General features: G+C 43.4%; 1 protein-coding gene across 2 annotated transcripts in view; it reads right to left on the reverse strand.

Moving 5' to 3' along the window:
* Nucleotides 1-1,567: 1,567 nt before the first annotated feature.
* LOC111963272 (steroid hormone receptor ERR2) overlaps nucleotides 1,568-19,519 on the reverse strand; it is a 64,147-nt gene continuing 46,195 nt past the window's right edge. For both annotated transcript variants that reach the window (XM_023986604.2, XM_023986603.1), the window contains 2 exons: nucleotides 13,727-13,996; nucleotides 1,568-4,818 (listed from right to left, as the gene is read on the reverse strand). In XM_023986604.2, coding sequence (XP_023842372.1) covers nucleotides 4,574-4,818; nucleotides 13,727-13,996 — 515 coding nt within the window. In that variant the 3' untranslated portion in view covers nucleotides 1,568-4,573. The remainder of the gene's footprint in view (nucleotides 4,819-13,726; nucleotides 13,997-19,519) is intronic.

Here is a 19,519-nt window from a genome sequence, read left to right on the forward strand (position 1 = left end):
CCATGCTCTATATCTGTGCCACAAGTTCTCCTGGGTATTTGCGTGCTCCGTTTTCATCCTAAGTGTAATTTGAGCCTTTGGTTGATGCAAAGTGTGTGCAGCAGGTCTGTTCAAATCCAATCACTCACATTGACGTGTAATCCTTTCCCTCCCCATCATCAGTATTGTAATGAATAATGAAACACACTTAAGCAATACACAGCCGTCATACACCTGCGATGGAGATTGCATTCTGATGAGATGCGTGGTAGACCTAATGAAAGGTGTTTTTACTTGTCAATGGCTGGCTGGATGTAAAGCTGACTGTTATCAGTTGAGAGGGAGCCATACGGCTTGGGATATCTGGAGAGCCTGGAGGATCCTCATGTAGCATGAAAATACCATTACTCTTAATGTACCCATGACATCTCAGATATGTACACAGTATGTGTAGGAGCTACCAGACCCCATGGCGACAGAGGGAATACACCCCGTCTTTTCTTTCCATTCTTCCTTCAGTCAACCTAAAGCCACCATCACCCCGGCACTGTCTGGTGTCTTCTAACACTGTAGTTTCAACATGGAGGATTATTACAATTAATTGGTTAGCGAGACATTATTTCAAAAAAGGAAATTGCCTCTTATAATTATATAGAGCAGGGAATACTCAAGTCCCAGGAATCTCAGCTTCCTGAAATGATGGATCCATCTCCCCTCCACCACACCACCCCCACCTCCCATCCCAGTCCCCCCCCCCCCCCCTTCCCCCAGTAGTGCTAGCGTGTCTGCCTGTTTTCTGTGACGGATGCATTTTCTATGGTTCACATCCACAGCTCCTGGTCTGGCTCAGTGGAGGCTGGGGCTGTTAGCTCATCTGCCCGTCGCCGGTGGCCTGTCCGGTGTCTGCTGGGACTGCTGCTCTCTGCTCTCACGCTCTTGGACTCACAGCATTAAGTCAATCACAATCTGAGTGTCTGTAAACCCTATGGACAAGCAGCATGCTAGTGTCTCTGCAGATTGGGTAAATACACTGAGGGGAGGATGGAGTTAGGGTTAAGGTTACTCTGCAAACTGAACGAATAAGTAGCCTAGCCTAGCCTAGACGTGACAGAGTAAAACACGGATGAAGGCCAAATGTCATACAGCACATGGTTGATACATAGAAATAGATGTATTCTGTCTGATCCTCTTTCTGAGTCTAATGATATTATTAATAAAGATGAGCCCTCATCGTCACAAATCTGACTTTATAAATGCACTATTTCTCAATACTACTATGTGATTATTATGATATATATTTTTGTACCTTTATTTAACTAGGCAAGTCAGTTAAGAACAAATTCTTATTTCAAAGACGGCCAAACCCGGCCAAACCCGGACGACGCTTGGCCAATTGTGCACCACCCTATGGGACTCCAAATCACAGCCGGATGTGATACAGCCTGGATTCAAACCCGGGACTGTAGTGACGCCTCTTGCACTGAGATGCAGTGCCTTAGACCGCTGCGCCACTCTGGAGGTTTGCTTGGGATCTTTTAACATCACAACATAATCACCAGTGTAGTGGGATAAGAAATGAATCACAGACTTCTGGGAGTTATTTAATTATTTGTTCCTTTTAGGAAATCAAAACATAAAAGTTACACAGATATTGATGATTTAACAATCTGAGATATCAATGTACACTGTTGCCAAATGATATAATTCACACCATAAATATTTATATGTAGGAGCAGGAAATAATTTAAAGTACCTGTTCCTTACTGCAATTTTATCATCAAGGGACCAATTCTGACACACTGATGTTAATAAAAACATGTACCCGCTTCATAACCAAAATGGGTGTCACACCCACTAATGGCCAACTCATGAGGTCAACTTTAAGCATGCTGTACCTTTACAAACAGATATATAGATGGTAAGAGACAACTGGTGACTACAATTACAAATATCTTGGCAGGAGCATTTCTAGACAATAAATCTTTGATAGAAACATGGACGGCTCAGGTATGTTTCAACACAGTCTTGATGATGATGATGATGAAGAGTAAGTCTTGAAATCAAAAGTATCGACAATAGTGATGAGGTAGTAGTCAGCAGGACGCTGCATACCGTACTTTATTTTGAACAGTTGTAACTCGGCAACCTACTGTATAGGCTACTGTCCAGTAACTATTGACATTCAGATATATACACATTATATAGAACCAGGGTTTGAATGTAAGACGTGAAGCATTGAGAGGAAGTGCCCGGAGTTTACGTTGCATCGTGTTGGGTGTGAATTTTGCATCGTTACAAAAAGTTTTTAGGCTAAACTGTTTGATGTGTGTAATCTGTACTTTTCCATTAAAACACTTGTATTTTACTGCCGAGCAAAGAATATATAGTTGTGATATTTATTTTTGATTAGAGGTATTTTGAGTAATATTGAAATGTTAATCAAATTGTCCCAAATCTTAGTAAAAGCATGCTTTCAGCATGGTTTGAGTCAGAATTGGTCCTTGTATTGCACAACAGTAAAATAACTCACGTTACATTGTCCCCCTCTAAAGTGGAGCCTGTTAAGTAGACAGCGGCTAGTTCAAGTTGGATGATTAGGTGCTGGGGTGTGTTGTCAACCTCCATTAAGTGGCCAATCAGGCTGCAGTAAAAGAGGGTGCTGCTGGATTAACACTGGCCAATGATATTACAAGCAGAGTGGCGACCATCCCGTCTGCAATGTCAGGGATTCATTTGATCACAGTATCATATTGTGACAGTGCTACAATTTATCACTTCACATAAATCACGTCAGTACTATAATCATCCACCTCCCACCACATTCTCTCCCTTTGAGAACAAAGAGCAGCATGAGTCTACAATACTGAACTACAGGTCCCAGCATGCACCATGGAGGACGACCTGCCTACACACAGGGAGAATGGAGCCCCTCTACTCACTTTCCCACCAGAGATCACACCTTGTATAGACACACTGTGGGACTGGTGCTACCCTTTGAAACGTGCTGACACTTTGTAGTCTGCATGGCTTCTCACAAGAGGAGCACCTTGGGGGGGGGTGAATTGCCGTCTTTAAGAATGCCTGTCTGTCTCCTGGCCTATTGGGAGGTGTTAGACCACAGTTACTGTGTGAACATGGAGTTAAGCAGCGCTCCACGTGTCTACTGTACTCCTGGAGGGAGGCAGAGCAGCACAGCAGAGAGCAGGCAGACAGCTACAGCAATAACCTCCTTCTGGGTTAAAAATACCCCCAGTCAGTGTGAAGCTCTAGCTACCAACACATCACTGCACTGCACCTGCCATTCACCTCCGTTTGGATGGAGCTCCATAAAGGCAGCCCCAGCTATAAAAAGACCGGCAGCTTCTAAAATGGTGATAGCAGATGCTGGGTACCTTGCGCCCTGTGTGTGGGAGGATTCTGCCATGGGCTTAAAGGACCCTAAATAGAGCGTTTGACATATGGGCCTCTGATTGTTTGAACATGGAATCTCCTGGACTTCTGCCACTCAGCATAAATCCTTTGATACCTCCGCCCCAAACCCACTCATCATCTTTCACCCTGCCCAAATCAGGTCATTCGCTCAGTTGCCAAGAGGCAATTTCCATCGGCTTGAACAATGACCAAATGTGGGGTTTGAGATAGAGCACCATCGACAACAACATCTGCAGAGGAGAAACATCTACATTGCCGGGACACACACTCACACACATATGGGTCTTATAGTGACAGACAGACAGACAGACAGCAGCATTGTGAAGGAGAGGGTAGTGGAGGTTTAACATGGCTTGGCCACGGCACGGCTCCCTTTATTGCTGAGTTACTACAGAATAAGACGACTGACTACCTGCCTACGCTAGTTTGGTTAAACATGTCATGTGACCAGTTTGTCTTCTTCCTGTCTGAGACAGATCCATATCACACGGCTCACTGCTCTGAAGAGGTATATTCAAGGGCATTTAGATCAATAGAGTTCACATTTAGGTAACAGTTTTTATTCTTTCTTTCTTTCTTTTTTTTCCCCAAGAAAAAGAACGAGAGAAAATGGCCGTCGGGTTCACCAGACTTAATAACTGTACACTCAGTTTCCATTATTAATAAATATATACATGTCCTGGTCAAGTCCAGGAGGTGAAATAACTGTCTGACAAGTGAGGCTGTCCATAGTGGTTGCCATGTGTGTTGTCATCAGAACACATTTGGAGATGTCTTGAGGTTCTGACTAGAAACCATGTTAATTAAGAGCCTGCAATTATTCCTTCTGAAGATATAGAGAAAGGGGGAGATCCTTCACATACAGTATGACCACAGACCATAAACAAAAAAAAGTATTACTGTACATAGTATTTCTTATATATTTTAAATTAATCTGCATCATTTTATATTTATACTTATAACCAAGTTTTGCATTTGTTCTTCTTTATTTTTTATTTTTTTAATGTCTGGGGTCCGAGGGGGTGGAGAACAAGAGAGGTCAGTCTGTCTCCTGTCTCAGTCAGCAGGGTGTCCCTCTCCTGTCCTGAGTCCCTTCTGTCCATGTCTCTCTTTCTGCATTGCCCTGTCCCCATCGCCTTCACAGGGGGCACCTGCTCCTCCATCAGACCTTGGCCTCCAGCATCTCCAGGAAGAGTTTGTGCATGGGCACCTTGCCCTGCACTTTGATGCTGTAAAAGTGCTGCACGGCCTTGGTGGCGGTCTGGCGCAGCAGGGGCAGGGTCATGAGCAGCTTGCCTGCCCGCCGGGGGTCCTCCTGGTGTTGGCTGCTTTCGTAGTCCTGAAGAGCCTCGTGGAGCGCATCCTGGAGCTTCTGTACCGCCTCCACGTCCTCTATATGCATGGAGTCTGGAGAGGAGAGGGAGGGACAGGGTCAGTGAGAGAGGGTTCTTCAACATGAGTCTTATGTTAATATCTTCAGAGATACAATGACAACACAAACCATTGCTCGATATATTGAAATGTAAAATAGTTCTGTAAACAGTAACACATCATCTCAATTGTATTTTTACTAAAGTAAAACATGGCTGGGCCGGGACTACTGATCTATCAGTGGAGTCAGCTATGGGACACGTTATCAGCATAATTAACACTGTGACAAGATAAACAACAGAATGTAAAGAAAAACACAAAGCTTAATGTCTTTTTTTTTGCCTGGCGCCCTGGGTTTGATTTTCATATGGCCTTTGACCAATGAGACTGAAAATCAATGTAATCCTGCTGATTCCTGGAGCACACAATGGAATGAATAGCAGCCAAACCCCAGTGAATGATCACACATTAAACACCTCACTGTTCCAAAGGACAGCTCTGGAATAGACTGTTTTCTTATAAACACTCCATCTGGGAATCGGACAGTGTAAACTAGCTTCAATAAGGAAATTATACTTCCTTCACATTTTGATTAATTTTCTCCCTCCTCTCCCACAGAAACATCTAGATCAAATAATGAGTGGAATGAAAGTATATACTATTGTACATTTGATTACATTATCATAGGACTGTCAGTGCTTAAGCTAAATGGAAACCATATTTTGACTGATTGATTATCATACAAAATGTATTCTATAAATTCTGAGCCAACCTGTGTAACTACATGTATGTAGGCCTACTGTAACAGTGAAACTGAATCAAAAACAACCACCATGTGTCTCATATGGACTCTTTAGCCCACATCCTCCCTGACCTTCTTTCAGTCTCAGAGGCGGGTTTTCTCTCTGACTCATTGCAGTCACTCTCTCTCTCTCTGGTGTGCTGCATTGTTCACGACTACTTTTACTGCATGTGCAGAATGTTTCAACACTTTTCATTTCTCTCTCTCTCCCTCTCTGCCTCCCACTCTCTCTTTGCCTCACCCCTCTCTCTCTCTCTCTTTCAGGGATAGACTGGGGTTGTGGTTATCTCAGTGGTTAACCAGTGTCTGGTACTCGTGAGACAGCGTGTCATTGGTCACCTGCCTCGTCTCACCTTGGCGGTGCATATTTCACCACACGGGACAATAAAAGGCAAACAGATTTCAGACTTCATCCTAAATTCATTGACTGGAACAACTGTAAGCCCAAGACCTTGAGACATTTTTCACCCTGATGCTTTCCGATCCACAGCGGTAAAAGGAAGTAGGTCGTGAATGGGGGGGTGGGCAGAATAGAAGAACAAAAGGGAAAATCACCAGGAACTCAGAGAGCTAACTGACTACTGTATCTCCTGTTTGTGTCAAACAGGATCAGTCAGTGATACACAGGATATTAGGAAATATAGACAAGTCAATGCACTGACAAATTATTAGCAATTAAATGCATTTTAATTACAGTGATAAATCATAGAACTAATAAATGTATCAGAGACATTAGTGTGTGTGTGTTTGATATTTGAGCCATTACAGTGATCTGATCCCAAGAGTGAGTGAGCATAGGGGACAAAGGTCTCATGGTGAAGTGCAGGCAAGAAGGGAAGAAAAAGAGAACAATAGACAGAGAGAGATAGATAGAGAGAGAGAGGGGTAGATAGAGAGTGAGAGAGAGATAGAGAGAGGGATATATATATATAGAGAGAGAGATAGATAGAGGGATAGAGTGAGATAGAGATTGAGAGGAGAGGAGAGAGAGGCGAGAGAGAGAGGGGAGAGAGAGAGAGCGAGAGAGAGAGAGAGAGAGAGAGAGAGAGAGAGAGAGGAGAGAGAGGAGAGAGAGAGAAGAGAGAGAGAGAGAGAGAGGAGAGAAGAGAGAGAGAGAGAAGAGAGAGAGAGAGAGAGAGAGAGCAGCATGTAGGCTTTGGAGGAGGGGATGGTTTTAAAAAAACAACTTTGAAGAAACAATTTCCTTGCAATCCATCAGAGAGCCCACGTCGATCCCATTGATAAACTGCTAATTACAAAATCAATCGCTATGAATTTTCACAGCTGTCAGACAGAGGGGCTCCCGGGAGAGGAATCTCACAGAGACCTTGCTCAAACGTTCCGGACGCCCCCTCCCCACCCCGACACAAGACCTCACTCCCTCCCCCGCCTTCCACACCTCACATGCCCCACCCCCCAACAAAGCTCTGCCGTGTGAAAGCAAAGCCCACCATCAGCATTTTCATTTGTCAGCCTGACAAAAAAAGAGAAAGCACGCCCGTGGCCCAGCCAGGCATTGATCAGAGAGGGACAGGCCCTGCCTACTCAAAAGCAGCCTGTCGATACGAGTGTACCGTCTTTGCATTGGAACAAACGAGACCCATCACTCCCTGATACTCATTCCATTCGACTTAACACATTTTATTGACAGGCCTTGTGCTCCTAATGAAATGCTAAATTTATCTCCCATGGCTGGCGTGCCCTGCAGCTACTGTTATGGAGATAGAGAGGGATGGATGGAGAAATATCACAATATGGAAGGTTTTCAATTAAAAGCTCAGTCCTTCCCTCCTCCCCTATCTCTCTCACTCCAAACTAAAGGGTAAAGTCAACAACTCTACTTTAAACCCTGACATTACATTTTGGTCATAGATATAGAAATGTAAACTTAACATATTAAATAAATGTATATTAATGTAATGGACAATATTAACAAATACAAATGATGAACAATTGTTATCACGAGTAAGATAATATTCCAAATACGAAATTTGAAGCAGTTTTCTGGATTTGTGCAATGTAAATAGAATTTTAGTTTTTAAATTTAAAAGAACCCCATAAGAAACACTGAAATAATTGTTGATGTGGTGGCAAAAGTGTTAAAAAAATTCAGAACAAATTGAATAGTTTGTTCATTTGAAACTAACACTTGCCCTAGATTTGATATATGAAAGTTTTTTGAGATTAATGAAATGTGTCCTAAAATGGATAAATACTAGATTTATTCATAAAATGACAATAAAAAGTTTTAAAAAGTCCCAGTTATTATTACTGACTACATGTGTATATTGCTTGTGATTACCCATTTTACAATATCCTATTGTCCATAAAATACTGAAAAATCATACTGTGATTTTCAAAACATATTTTTGGTTTGTTGCAAAAATACAATATCACCTTAAATTAGGAATTTTATATATATATTTTTTATGATTTTGTTATTTTTTGTACCTTTTTTAACTACATTAGGCAAGTCAGTTAAGAACAAATTCTTATTTACAATGATGGCCTACCAAAAGGCAAAAGGCCTCCTGCGGGGTCGTGGGCTGGGATTAAAAAAAGATATACTCGGACAAAACAAACATCCTGACAAAAGAGACACCATAACACCACATAAAGAGAGACCTAAGACAACAACACAGGATGGCAGAAACACATAACAACACAGCATGGTAGCAACACAACATGACAACATGGTAGCAACACAACATGGCAGCAGCACAGCATGGCAGCAGCACAAAACATGGTACAAACATTATTGGGCACAGACAACAGCACAAAGGGCAAGAAGGTAGAGACAACAATACATAACGCGAAGCAGTCACAACTGTCAGTAATAGTGCCATGATTGAGTCTTTGAATGAAGAGACGGGGATAAGACTGTCCAGTTTGAGTGTTTTTTGCAGCTCGTTCCAGTTGCTAGGTGCAGCAAACTGAAAAGAGGAGCGACCCAGGGATGTGTGTGCTTTGGGGACCTTTAACAGAATGTGACTGGCAGAACGGGTGTTGTATGTGGAGGATGAGGGCTGCAGTAGGTTTCTCAGATAGGAGGGAGTGAGGCCTAAGAGGGTTTTATAAAAAAGCATCAACCAGTGGGTCTTGCAACGGGGATACAGAGATGACAAGTTTACAGAGTATAGATTGCAGTGATGTGTCCTATAAGGAGCATTGGTGGTAAACCTGATGGCCAAATGGTAATGAACACCTGCCTATCTATAAATTACATCTCTGTAATCTAGCATGGGTAGGATGGTCATCTGAATTAGGGTTCGTTTGGCAGCTGGGGTGAAACAGGAGCGATTACGATAGAGGAAACAAAGTCTAGATTTAACCTCAGCCTGCAGCTTTGATATGTGCTGAGAGAAGGACAGTCTAACGTCTAGCCATACTCCCAAGTACTTGTATGAGATGACTACCTCAAGCTCTAAACCCTCAGAGGTAGTAATCACACCGGTGGGGAGAGGGGCATTCTTCTTACCAAACCACATGACCTTTGTTTTGGAGGTGTTCAGAACAAGTTTAATGGCAGAGAAAGCTTGTTGGACAATAAGAAAGCTTTGTTGTAGAGCGCATAATACAAAATCCGGGGAGGGGCCGCTGAGTATAAGACTGTATCCACATATAAATGGATGAGAGAGCTTCCTACTACCTAAGCTATGTTGTTGATTTAAATTGAGATGAGCATGGGGCCTAGGATTGAGCCTTGGGGTACTCCCTTGGTGACAGGCAGTAGCTGAGACAGCAGATGTTCTGACTTTATACACTGGCCTAGCAAACCAGGCCAAAGACACCTCAGAGACACCAATACTCCTTAGCCGGCCCACAAGAATGGAATGGTCTACCGTATCAAAAGCTTTGGCCAAGTCAATAAAAATAGCAGCACAACATTGCTTAGAATCAAGGGCAATGGTGACATCAATTAGGACCTTTAAGGTTGCAGAGACACATCCATAACCTGAGCGGAAACCAGATTGCATACCAGAGAGAATACTATAGACATCAAGAAAGCCAGTCAGTAGATTATTGACAAGTTTTTCCAACACTTTTGATAACAGAGCAAAATAGAAATTGGCCTATAATAGTTAGGATCAGCTTGATCTTGACCCTTTAAATAACGGACACTTTGTGGCTGCCTTCCAAGCAATGGGAACCTCCCCAGAGAAGAGGGACAGGTTAAAAAGGTTAGAGATAGGCTTGGAGATGATAGGGGCAGCAACCTTAAAGAAGAAAGGGTCTAAACCATCTGACCCAGATGTTTTTTTGCCGTCAATTTTAAGGAGCTCCTTCAGCACATCGGAATCAGTGACCGCCTGCAGGGAGAAACTTTGTAGCGGGGCAGGGGGAAAGGAGGGAGGAGCAAAGGGGCTAGTCGCATTAGAAGGGGTGGGAGTTGAGGAAATGTTGGAAGGGCAAGGAGGCATGGCTGAGTCGAATAGGAATCCTGACTTAACGAAGTGGTGATTAAAGAGCTCCTTGTCAGTAACAACTAGAGATGCACGATATATCAGTGAACATATCAGAATTTGTATTAGCTACAAATGCCAACATCGGTATCGGCCCGATATCTAGTTTAACGCCAATGTTAAAAACCGATGTCAAAGCTACCGTGCATAACTATATAACGTAGGTACATGACGTAATAACGGCACGTAAAGTTTTGCGCTAAAACGTGCAACACAGCATTTCTATCCTAGCCCCACACAATGTCTGCTGTGTAGATCGAGCAGTCAACAAGTCAAGCAGTCATTTGAAAGAGTAAAGCAATTTCAGCGAGACAACTCAAAGGCGAAATCCATTAAAGCCAAGATAATGGAATTCATTACACTTGACAATCAACCGTTCTCTGTCGTGGGTGATGTTGGTTTTCGCCGACTGGTCGAGTACCGGTACACACTACCAAGTGCTCTATTTTTCAGATGTTGCCCTACCGGAGTTACACAGTAATAGCGTCACGGCTATTAGCTTCACTACATACATACTATGGAACGCCGTTTGGGTGTCAAAAAATATACAGTAGCACTGTCAAAGCTGTACAAAAAAGTCTGCAAACAAGCAAACACCGGCCACGAACGATGTGTTTACAATACCGCGTTGGTAGCTAGTTTTAGCTTGGTACCTAGCTAGCACCAATACAACCAGCCTGAAAACAATGACCAGTATAAACTGCAGTCATTTTCATTATTCTTACAAATGATTTATGAATCCTTGTGAGTAAGTATTAGCTAGGTTGCCACTTGTTGTTCGCCTACTGAAATTGAACTTCAGTTCATGAAAATAAATAGCTAGCCAGCTACTTAACCCAGTTGCCCAAAGCTAACGTTATAAGCAGCCAGCTAGCGTCATCTAGCTGGTGATGCTCGACCGGACAGGGGTATGTGTTGTGAAGCTAGCCACAATAAGGATTAGGCACAATAGTGGAATATGTGGCTTGCTTTCAAAATAAAACTATGTCATTGACAGTGATGCAAATGAATACAAATAGTAGAATTATGCCTTACTTTTATTTTGAAGGCTAACAGCAAAGTCCACTGTTGTGGCTAATCCTTATTCTGGCTAGCTTCACATAGATGGGTCTGAGCACCATTAATCAAATAAGAACTCTTATAAATGAGGGTTATTTTAGATGATGACGCCTAGCTATATACAGTTGAAGTCAGAGGTTTACATACACCTTAGCCAAATACATTTAAACTCAGTTTTTCACAATTCCTGACATTTAATCCTCGTAAAAATTCCCTGTCTTAGGTCATTTAGGACCACTACTTTATTTTAAGAATGTGAAATGTCAGAATAGCAGTAGAGAGAAAGATTTATTTGAGCTTTTATTTCTTTCATCACATTCCCAGTGGGTCAGAAGTTTACATACACTCAATTAGTATTTGGTAGCATTGCCTTTAAATTGTTTAACTTGGGTCAAATGTTTCGGGTAGCCTTCCACAAGCTTCCCACAATACGTTGGGTGAATTTTGGCCCATTCCTCCTGACAGAGCTGGTGTAACTGAGTCAGGTGTGTAGGCCTCCTTGCTCGCACACACTTTTTCAGTTCTGCCCACTACATTTTCTATAGGATTGAGGTCAGGGCTTTGTGATGGCCACTCCAAAAACTTGACTTTGTTGTCCTTAAGCCATTTTGCCACAACTTTGGAAGTATGCTTGTGGTCATTGTCTATTTGGAAGACCCATTTGCGACCAAGCTTTAACTTCCTGAGTGATGTCTTGAGATGTTGCTTCAATATATCCACATCATTTTCCTCCCTCATGATGCCATCTATTTTGTGAAGTGCACAGTCCCTCCTGCAGCAAAGCACTCCCACAACATGATGCTGCCACCACCGTGCTTCACGGTTGGGATGGTGTTCTTCGGCTTGCGAGCGTCCCCCTTTTTCCTCCAAACATAACTATGGTCATTATGGCAAAACAGTTCTATTTTTGTTTCATCAGACCAGAGGACATTTCTCCAAAAAGTACGATCTTTGTCCCCATGTGCAGTTGCAAACCGTAGTCTGGCATTTTTATGGCGGTTTTGGAGCAGTGGCTTCTTCCTTGTTGAGCAGCCTTTCAGGTTATGTCGATATAGGACTCGTTTTACTGTGGATATAGAATTACTTTTGTACCTGTTTCCTCCAGCATCTTCACAAGGTCCTTTGCTGTTGTTCTGGGATTGATTTGCACTTTTTGCAGCAAAGTACGTTCATCTCTAGGAGACAGAATGCGTCTCCTTCCTGAACGGTATGACGGCTGCGTGGTCCCATGGTGTTTATACTTGCGTACTATTGTTTGTACAGATCAATGTGGTACCTTCAGGCGTTTGGAAATTGCTCCCAAGGATGAACCAGACTTGTGAAGGTCTACAATTCTTTTTTCTGATGTCTTGGCTGATTTCTTTTGATTTTCCCATGATGTCAAGTAAAGAGGCACTGAGTTTGAAGGTAGGCCTTGAAATGCATCCACAGGTACACCTCCAATTGACTCAAATGATGTCAATTAGCCTATCAGAAGCTTCTAAAGCCATGACATAATTTTCTGGAATTTTCCAAGCTGTTTAAAGGCACAGTCAACTTAGTGTATGTAAACTTCTGACCCACTGGAATTGTGATACAGTGAATTATAAGTTAAATAATCTGTCTGTAAAGAATTGTTGTAAAAATTACTTGTGTCATGCACAAAGTAGATGTCCTAACTGACTTGCCTAAACTAGAGTTTGTTAACAAGAAATTTGTGGAGTGGTTGAAAAACAAGTTTTAATGACTTCAACAGTACATCATCAACATTAAGGGACATGGGCAGCTGTGGGGAGGAGGGTTTATTCTCCAGGTCTTTCCAGAACTTCCTGGGGTTAGATCCACAGAGAGAGAACTGCTCCTTAAAGTAACTAACTTTGGCCTTCCGGATAGCCTGAGTGCACTTATTTCTCATTTGCCTGAACGAGATCCAGTCAGCCTGAGTATGCGTGTGCCGAGCCTTTCGGCAAATGCAATTCTTGAGGTGGAGTAATAACTCTGCCAGATCACGGTCAAACCAGGGGCTGAACCTGTTTTAATTCAAAATGTCTTTATTGGGGCGTGTTTGTGAACAATACCACTGAAAATATCAAAAAAGAAGGTCCAAGCATATTCGACAGAGAGGATCAAGCTGATTCTATACCAATTTACAGAGGCCAGGTCATGAAGGAAGGCTTGCTCATTAAATATTTTTAGCAAGCGTCTATGACAAATCAGTACAGGTCATTTCACTGAGCAGCCATTACGAACACAGGCTGTAAAACAGTGATCACTAAGGTCATTACAGAAAACCCCAGACTGATACCTATCAGGATTATTTGTGAGGATGACATCGAGGAGAGTAGCCTTTTCTGGGTGTTTGGAGTCATACCTTGTGGGATTGGTAATAATCTGAGAAAGATTTAGGGAGTCCCATTGCTTTAGGACTTGGTCAGGTGGTTTAAGCATGTCCCAGTTTAGGTCACCTAGCAGGACAAATTCAGACTTAGTGTAAGGGGCATTCATTGTTTACATGAATTGTTCTTTCAATATTGCATCAATTACAAATCCTTGTAAAGAATGTAATATCCAGATATTCACCTATCATCCCTGTTTGCCATTTTATTTACGCTCTATACTGAGGTGGTGTATATTGTCCTACCTGAGTTGGCGAGAGCGATGGCCTTGAGGGTAACAAACTCCTCCTTCTCCACCTTCAGCTTCTTGTACTTGCGAACGAGCTGCAGGATGGACACGTAGAGGTCGAGCAGGCCCGTGAGCCGCGAGTGTTCCTCGTCCATGATGTAGTCCTCTGCATACACCAGCTCGTCCTCGTAGGGCAGCGAGCGGAACACGATGCTCAGGATCAGGATCTCCATCCAGGCGCTCTGCAGTAGGCTCATCTGGTCTGCCAGGGACAGTGTGGAGAAGCCTGAGGAGACAGAAGAGAATAGTTACCTGCACTACAATGCACTGGCACTCATATCATTTTGTGTTTGTATGTGTGTGTGTGTGTGTGTGTGTGTGTGTGTGTGTGTGTGTGTGTGTGTGTGTGTGTGTGGGGGTTGTGTGTGGGTTTTGTGTGTGTGTGTGTTGTGTGTGTGGTGTGTGTGTGTGTGTGTGTGGTGTGTGTGTGTGTGTGTTTTTATTGTGTCTTTGTATGGGTGTGTGTGTGTGTGCGTGCAGTGGTGTGTGTGAAAGAGTGGGTGTTTCCAGCTCCTGCTTTGCCCTTAAGATGAAATAGAAAACAGTGAAAAAGAATCGAATGGGCTCTTTATATTCACACTTTGTCAATAGATCAATGCAATTATCTCAAATAAGGGGTGAACTATTAAAAGAACATCAACAAGTTAACAACGCCACTCTGATTATTTTAATCAAAACACTGTGAAGCCGAAGATGTACTGTCCACTTTCAAGGTCTTTTCTCATGGACAGATCTGATCAGTAACCAAAACATGAGTTGTTGGTTTCACCCCGGCTGACTACACTACATGCCACAGCACATGTTAGCAGGAGAGGTGTTTCATTTTAAATGCACTCTGGAAGGTCCTCTCTGAAATGGGTGTCACAGCACTCCAGTGGGTTTTACTGTAAGTGAAGACAGTAAATCGGTGCAAAGGTCTTCGCGACACAAAGCCGTCTGGTCAGCCCTTGTTTCCTGTCACACTGCTATTGGTGGGATTAGCACTGAGACAGATTCTCATTGGAAGGGTCGAGGACGTGACACACACCCAGTGCCGCGCTGGGGGAGGTAATGAAAACATACACACAACACACACATGCACGCTCGCTCGCACACACGCACGCACACACACACAGCGAGGGGTCATGGGAGCCACCCTGCCCTAAAGGCCTGCTTAAAAAAAATAAGAAAATAATGATGTTTTATTGTCACCTACACCGGATAGGTGCAGAAATCCTGTCCCCGTTCCTGACAGCAGCTGGATGAGATGAAATTGTCTGGATCACTGCAATTTCCCCCTTTTAACATAGCAGCACACCTTGAAAAATCTGAATTTAAAAAGAAAATATATATATAGATATTATATAAAAAGAACAAAAATTCACAAAAGTAGTGCACTGGGCCTTTAATAGTCCTGTATTAGCGGACTGATATAGCCGATATACTCCCCTCCCCCCCCCCCCCCCCCCCAAAATATATATATACTGATATACCCCCCCAAAACAAATCGCAGCACCCCCACACGTATGCCTTCAAACACACAGGATGCTACTGCTACCTCTACATATGGACAAAGCAACAACCATCCACACAGATTCTCTGAAGATGAGGTGAGGGAATTCAGACAAATTAAAAGGAGAAAGAGGATCTGGACAGAAGAGAGGAACAGATAGCCATCTCATCCCTTTTTCCCTTTACTACCCTTCAGTGGTCAATAAACTGGGCACATCCCCTCCTCCCCCACAATCCCTCCTGTCCTGGTCTAGCGGGCCCACGGCGCCCCATTCGGACAACATTTTAGCCCTCTCCGACGTCGCCTGATTAAAATGATTGCTTTTACAAGTTTGCTGTTGCAATACTATCTGCTCCCAGGTTATTAAGAGGCGATAGATTACAGTATTGACCAGACCGCTCACCACACCTCCTCCAGATGTTTTCTCTTAAATATAAATTATCTCATTGGGACAGAGTCACAGGGTGATTTTTATCTCCCCAGCCCTGACACTGTGGTGGACACACACACATATGGGTGAGAAAGAGGGAGAGAGAGAGAGAGAGAGAGAGAGAGAGAGAGTGAGACTAAGACTGAGAGAGAGAGAGACTGAGAGAGAGAGAGAGAGAGAGGAAAGGGGCTACCTGAGAGTTCAATTTCCCTTATCGTGGTGATGACCACAGCAGGGGAGAGCTGGAGGATACATTCATTAACAGATTGCGATCGTAATGTGAGGGCCTTCACAATGTGAAGGGGAATCAATAGTCAGTAGAATGGAGGCTGATCAAACAGAGACAGAGACAGGTGCAGGGCCCAGGGCAGGGCAGGGCAACCCGGGTGGCCAGGGGTATGTGAACCACAGACAGGACCAGCAAAATACAGACACTTTACCAAATCTGCTAGGAGCACATATTCATATCATTGTAGGAGGAAGCCACAAGTCCAGGTTAGTGCAGGTTCCTGTGCAACCACACCTCAAAATGCATTATAAATCCCTGTCTGCACTGGAGTAGGCGTACCTTGCCATTAGTGAGACAGAATCTGGACTGACCGCAAGGAAATTGTCACGCAAGTGTAGACAAGGTGCAGCCTGATTGCTGCGTCAGGTTGGCATTGCAATCACAGCCCAAGCTTTGTGCACACTTTTAATGCCAAGGAGGACTCAAGCGGAACAAACACCCTGCCCTCAATGTGACAGCACAGGGAAAGAACTTGTTCTAGATTTGTACGAGAGAATGCAGAATCCCTCTGTTATACCAGACACCTCTCAGCAATATGCACACACTGAACACAGCAGCCTGCAATTACGTTTGACGTTAAAAGTCCTTGAATTGAATCTGGTGTTGTGAGATGGAGAGGAGGTGTTTTCCCCCTGCTCTGTCTCTCTCTTCAGGGCCTAAATTATGGCTCCAAATGGAATCTCGTGTCGTTGCCTTGCCGTTTTCCACTCAATTTAATCGAGTAATGAAGTGACTTGCCGACTCCGCAGGTCACATGGCACTCTGGCCGCGGCGCTCCAAAGGCGGCCCGGTTAAGTGCCGTCGGAGTGGGTGATTTCCTCTAATGAAATATCAATATTTACATCTTCATTTCCACACCACTGCCTTGGTGGGATTTGACCAAACATGACACAATATTGACCAAATCTGAAAGACCTGTCTGTGTGGTTGAAGGCCCTTTTCCACTCGGCTGCTGAGTCCACTGGGTGAGTAAGCTAGCAGAGGGCAAGAAAGGCATTTCTGAGATCTTTATTTTTGATTTATTTTTGATTAAGGAAGCTTTCATATAGGGAATTGTAAAGTTATGAGAGAATCGTGCTTTAACATTATAACGTTTTAATTACATTACAATGTAGTATTTCTTTAATCCACTAAACACAAGGGTACTTCAACATACAGTTGGTTTTAGTGAATCATCTATGCTGTATCACAATTTAACCACAATGTACCTTCTCCTTACATGTGGACAAGAGGTCCCCAGGAGAAATGTCTCTCCCTGGGATTACAGATGGTGACAGACAGACATGTGGTGGCTGTGAACAGGGAACATGTTCTCTTCTCGCCTCTTGTCCAGACACTGAAGACCATGACTGATTTCAACAGTAGACTAATTCACTTCATGCCACAGCTGCGTTCTTACAAGGAGCCCTGTCCTTGGCTTGGCACAGTATAAAATCACACCAGTTTGTTGCTTGTGTTTATGGAGCTCAATAAACACGGCCACTTGAAATGGTTTCAACAACATTGACAAGCTTGGCCGGTCTCTCTAGCTGATAAAGGCAAATCTAGAATAGGGTTTCACTGCCATATTTTGTATAAATCACATATGAGAGTCATAACACAGGAATAAATCTGTTTTCTTTGACAGATCATTTCCCTCAGCTTGTCCTGATCTGCTCCCTCACATTTGGCCTGACTTATCTATATTGAATTTGCATACTCAAACAATATCCCTGTCAAAACAGCCCTGTTACAGTCTCATTCCTCTGTCCTCTAAGCTCTCATCTGTTAATCCTATAGAGACGAACACATGTAGAAATATGTTTTGGTTTACCTTATGATTCTTAGCTTGTTATTGTGGATACAACTGTAAAGAGCCAGTTGGGGGGGAGACAAAATCCCCAACCGACATATCTACGACATATCTCCGACATATCTACGACATATCTACGACATATCTCCGACATATCTCCGACATATCTACGGCATATCTACGACATATCTACGACATATCTCCGACATATCTACGACATATCTACGACATATCTCCGACATATCTACGGCATATCTACGACATATCTCCGACATATCTACGACATATCTACGGCATATCTCCGGCATATCTACGGCATATCTACGGCATATCTCCGACATATCTACGACATATCTCCGACATATCTCCGACATATCTCCGACATATCTACGGCATATCTACGGCATATCTCCGACATATCTACGGCATATCTACGGCATATCTACGACATATCTCCGACATATCTACGACATATCTCCGGCATATCTCCACATATCTCCGACATATTACGGCATATCTCGACATATCTACGAACATATCTCGTACTCGACATATCTCCGGCATATCTACGGCATATCTACGGATATTCTCCGCCATATCTCCGACATATCTACGGCATATCTCCGACATATCTACGGATATCTCCGACATATCTACGGCATATCTCCGACATATCTCCGACATATCTACGGCATATCTACGGCATATCTCCGACATATCTCCGACATATCTCCGGCATATCTCCGACATATCTACGACATATCTCCGACATATCTACGACATATCTACGGCAGACCAGGCAGGCCACCCCGCGCTGGCTGCCTCTGGGTCCACCACTCGTCAGATTAATCAGGGTGGCATTTCATCTGCCAGAGCAGAGGACGGCCCAAAATGAAATGCTGGAGATTTCTGTTGAGCGGGAGTTCATATTCTATTAATTTATTATTGTTTCCCTCTCCCAGAGGGCCATTAGTACGGGTCATAAAAAGAGATGTAATTACGAGGCATGGTGGCCCCCTCCAGCTGCAGCCCCCTCGTATTTCACCCTCAATCAAACTACTGAACAGACAGAGAGAGAGAGAGAGACAGAGAGAGAGAGGCATGGAGAGAGATGGGGATTGAGGGAGAGGGATGAAAGGAAAGAGACAGAGGGAGGGAGGGTTGGGGAACGAGAGAGTGAGAGAGAGAGAGGAATGGATGGAAAGGAAGAGAGAGAAATATAGAGAGAGAGAGTAATTCTCGCTGGACAGGGGCTGATCTATCATGGCTAGCTATCAGAAGGACAAGCCAGCCCTGAAGACTTTTGCCCAACAGCAATCTCACCTCAGGCAAGTCTAGTGCTCTCCACGCTCCAGTTTGACCAATACTAGCCCTAAAAATCACAGAGGTCCAGCTAGCTCATAAAAGCTTTTATTTCAGAAACAGTCTTTTAAAACATCCCCAAATCTACTACTTTTATTTCAGAGACAGATACATTCTTATTTAAATAATCTCAAAATGTTTATTACAAGAAGCTGTGCTGTTAATGATATGTCCTGATCAGTTATACATTGGTCTTAAGGTTGATAAAACTACATTTATTTGATACCAAACAGACTGGAGCAGAAGCAAAGCCATGTGGTCATTTTGATTCTAATGTGTGTGCAAGCCTGTGTGTGTATGTGTGTATCTATGTGAGTATTTGCGTCTGTGTGTGTGGCCATGTTAGTGGCCATGTGTGTTTGTGCACCAGTGTGTATTGGCGTG

The sequence above is a fragment of the Salvelinus sp. IW2-2015 genome, linkage group LG4q.2 (genome assembly GCF_002910315.2).
Source record: "Salvelinus sp. IW2-2015 linkage group LG4q.2, ASM291031v2, whole genome shotgun sequence".
Classification (NCBI taxonomy): Eukaryota; Metazoa; Chordata; class Actinopteri; order Salmoniformes; family Salmonidae; genus Salvelinus; species Salvelinus sp. IW2-2015.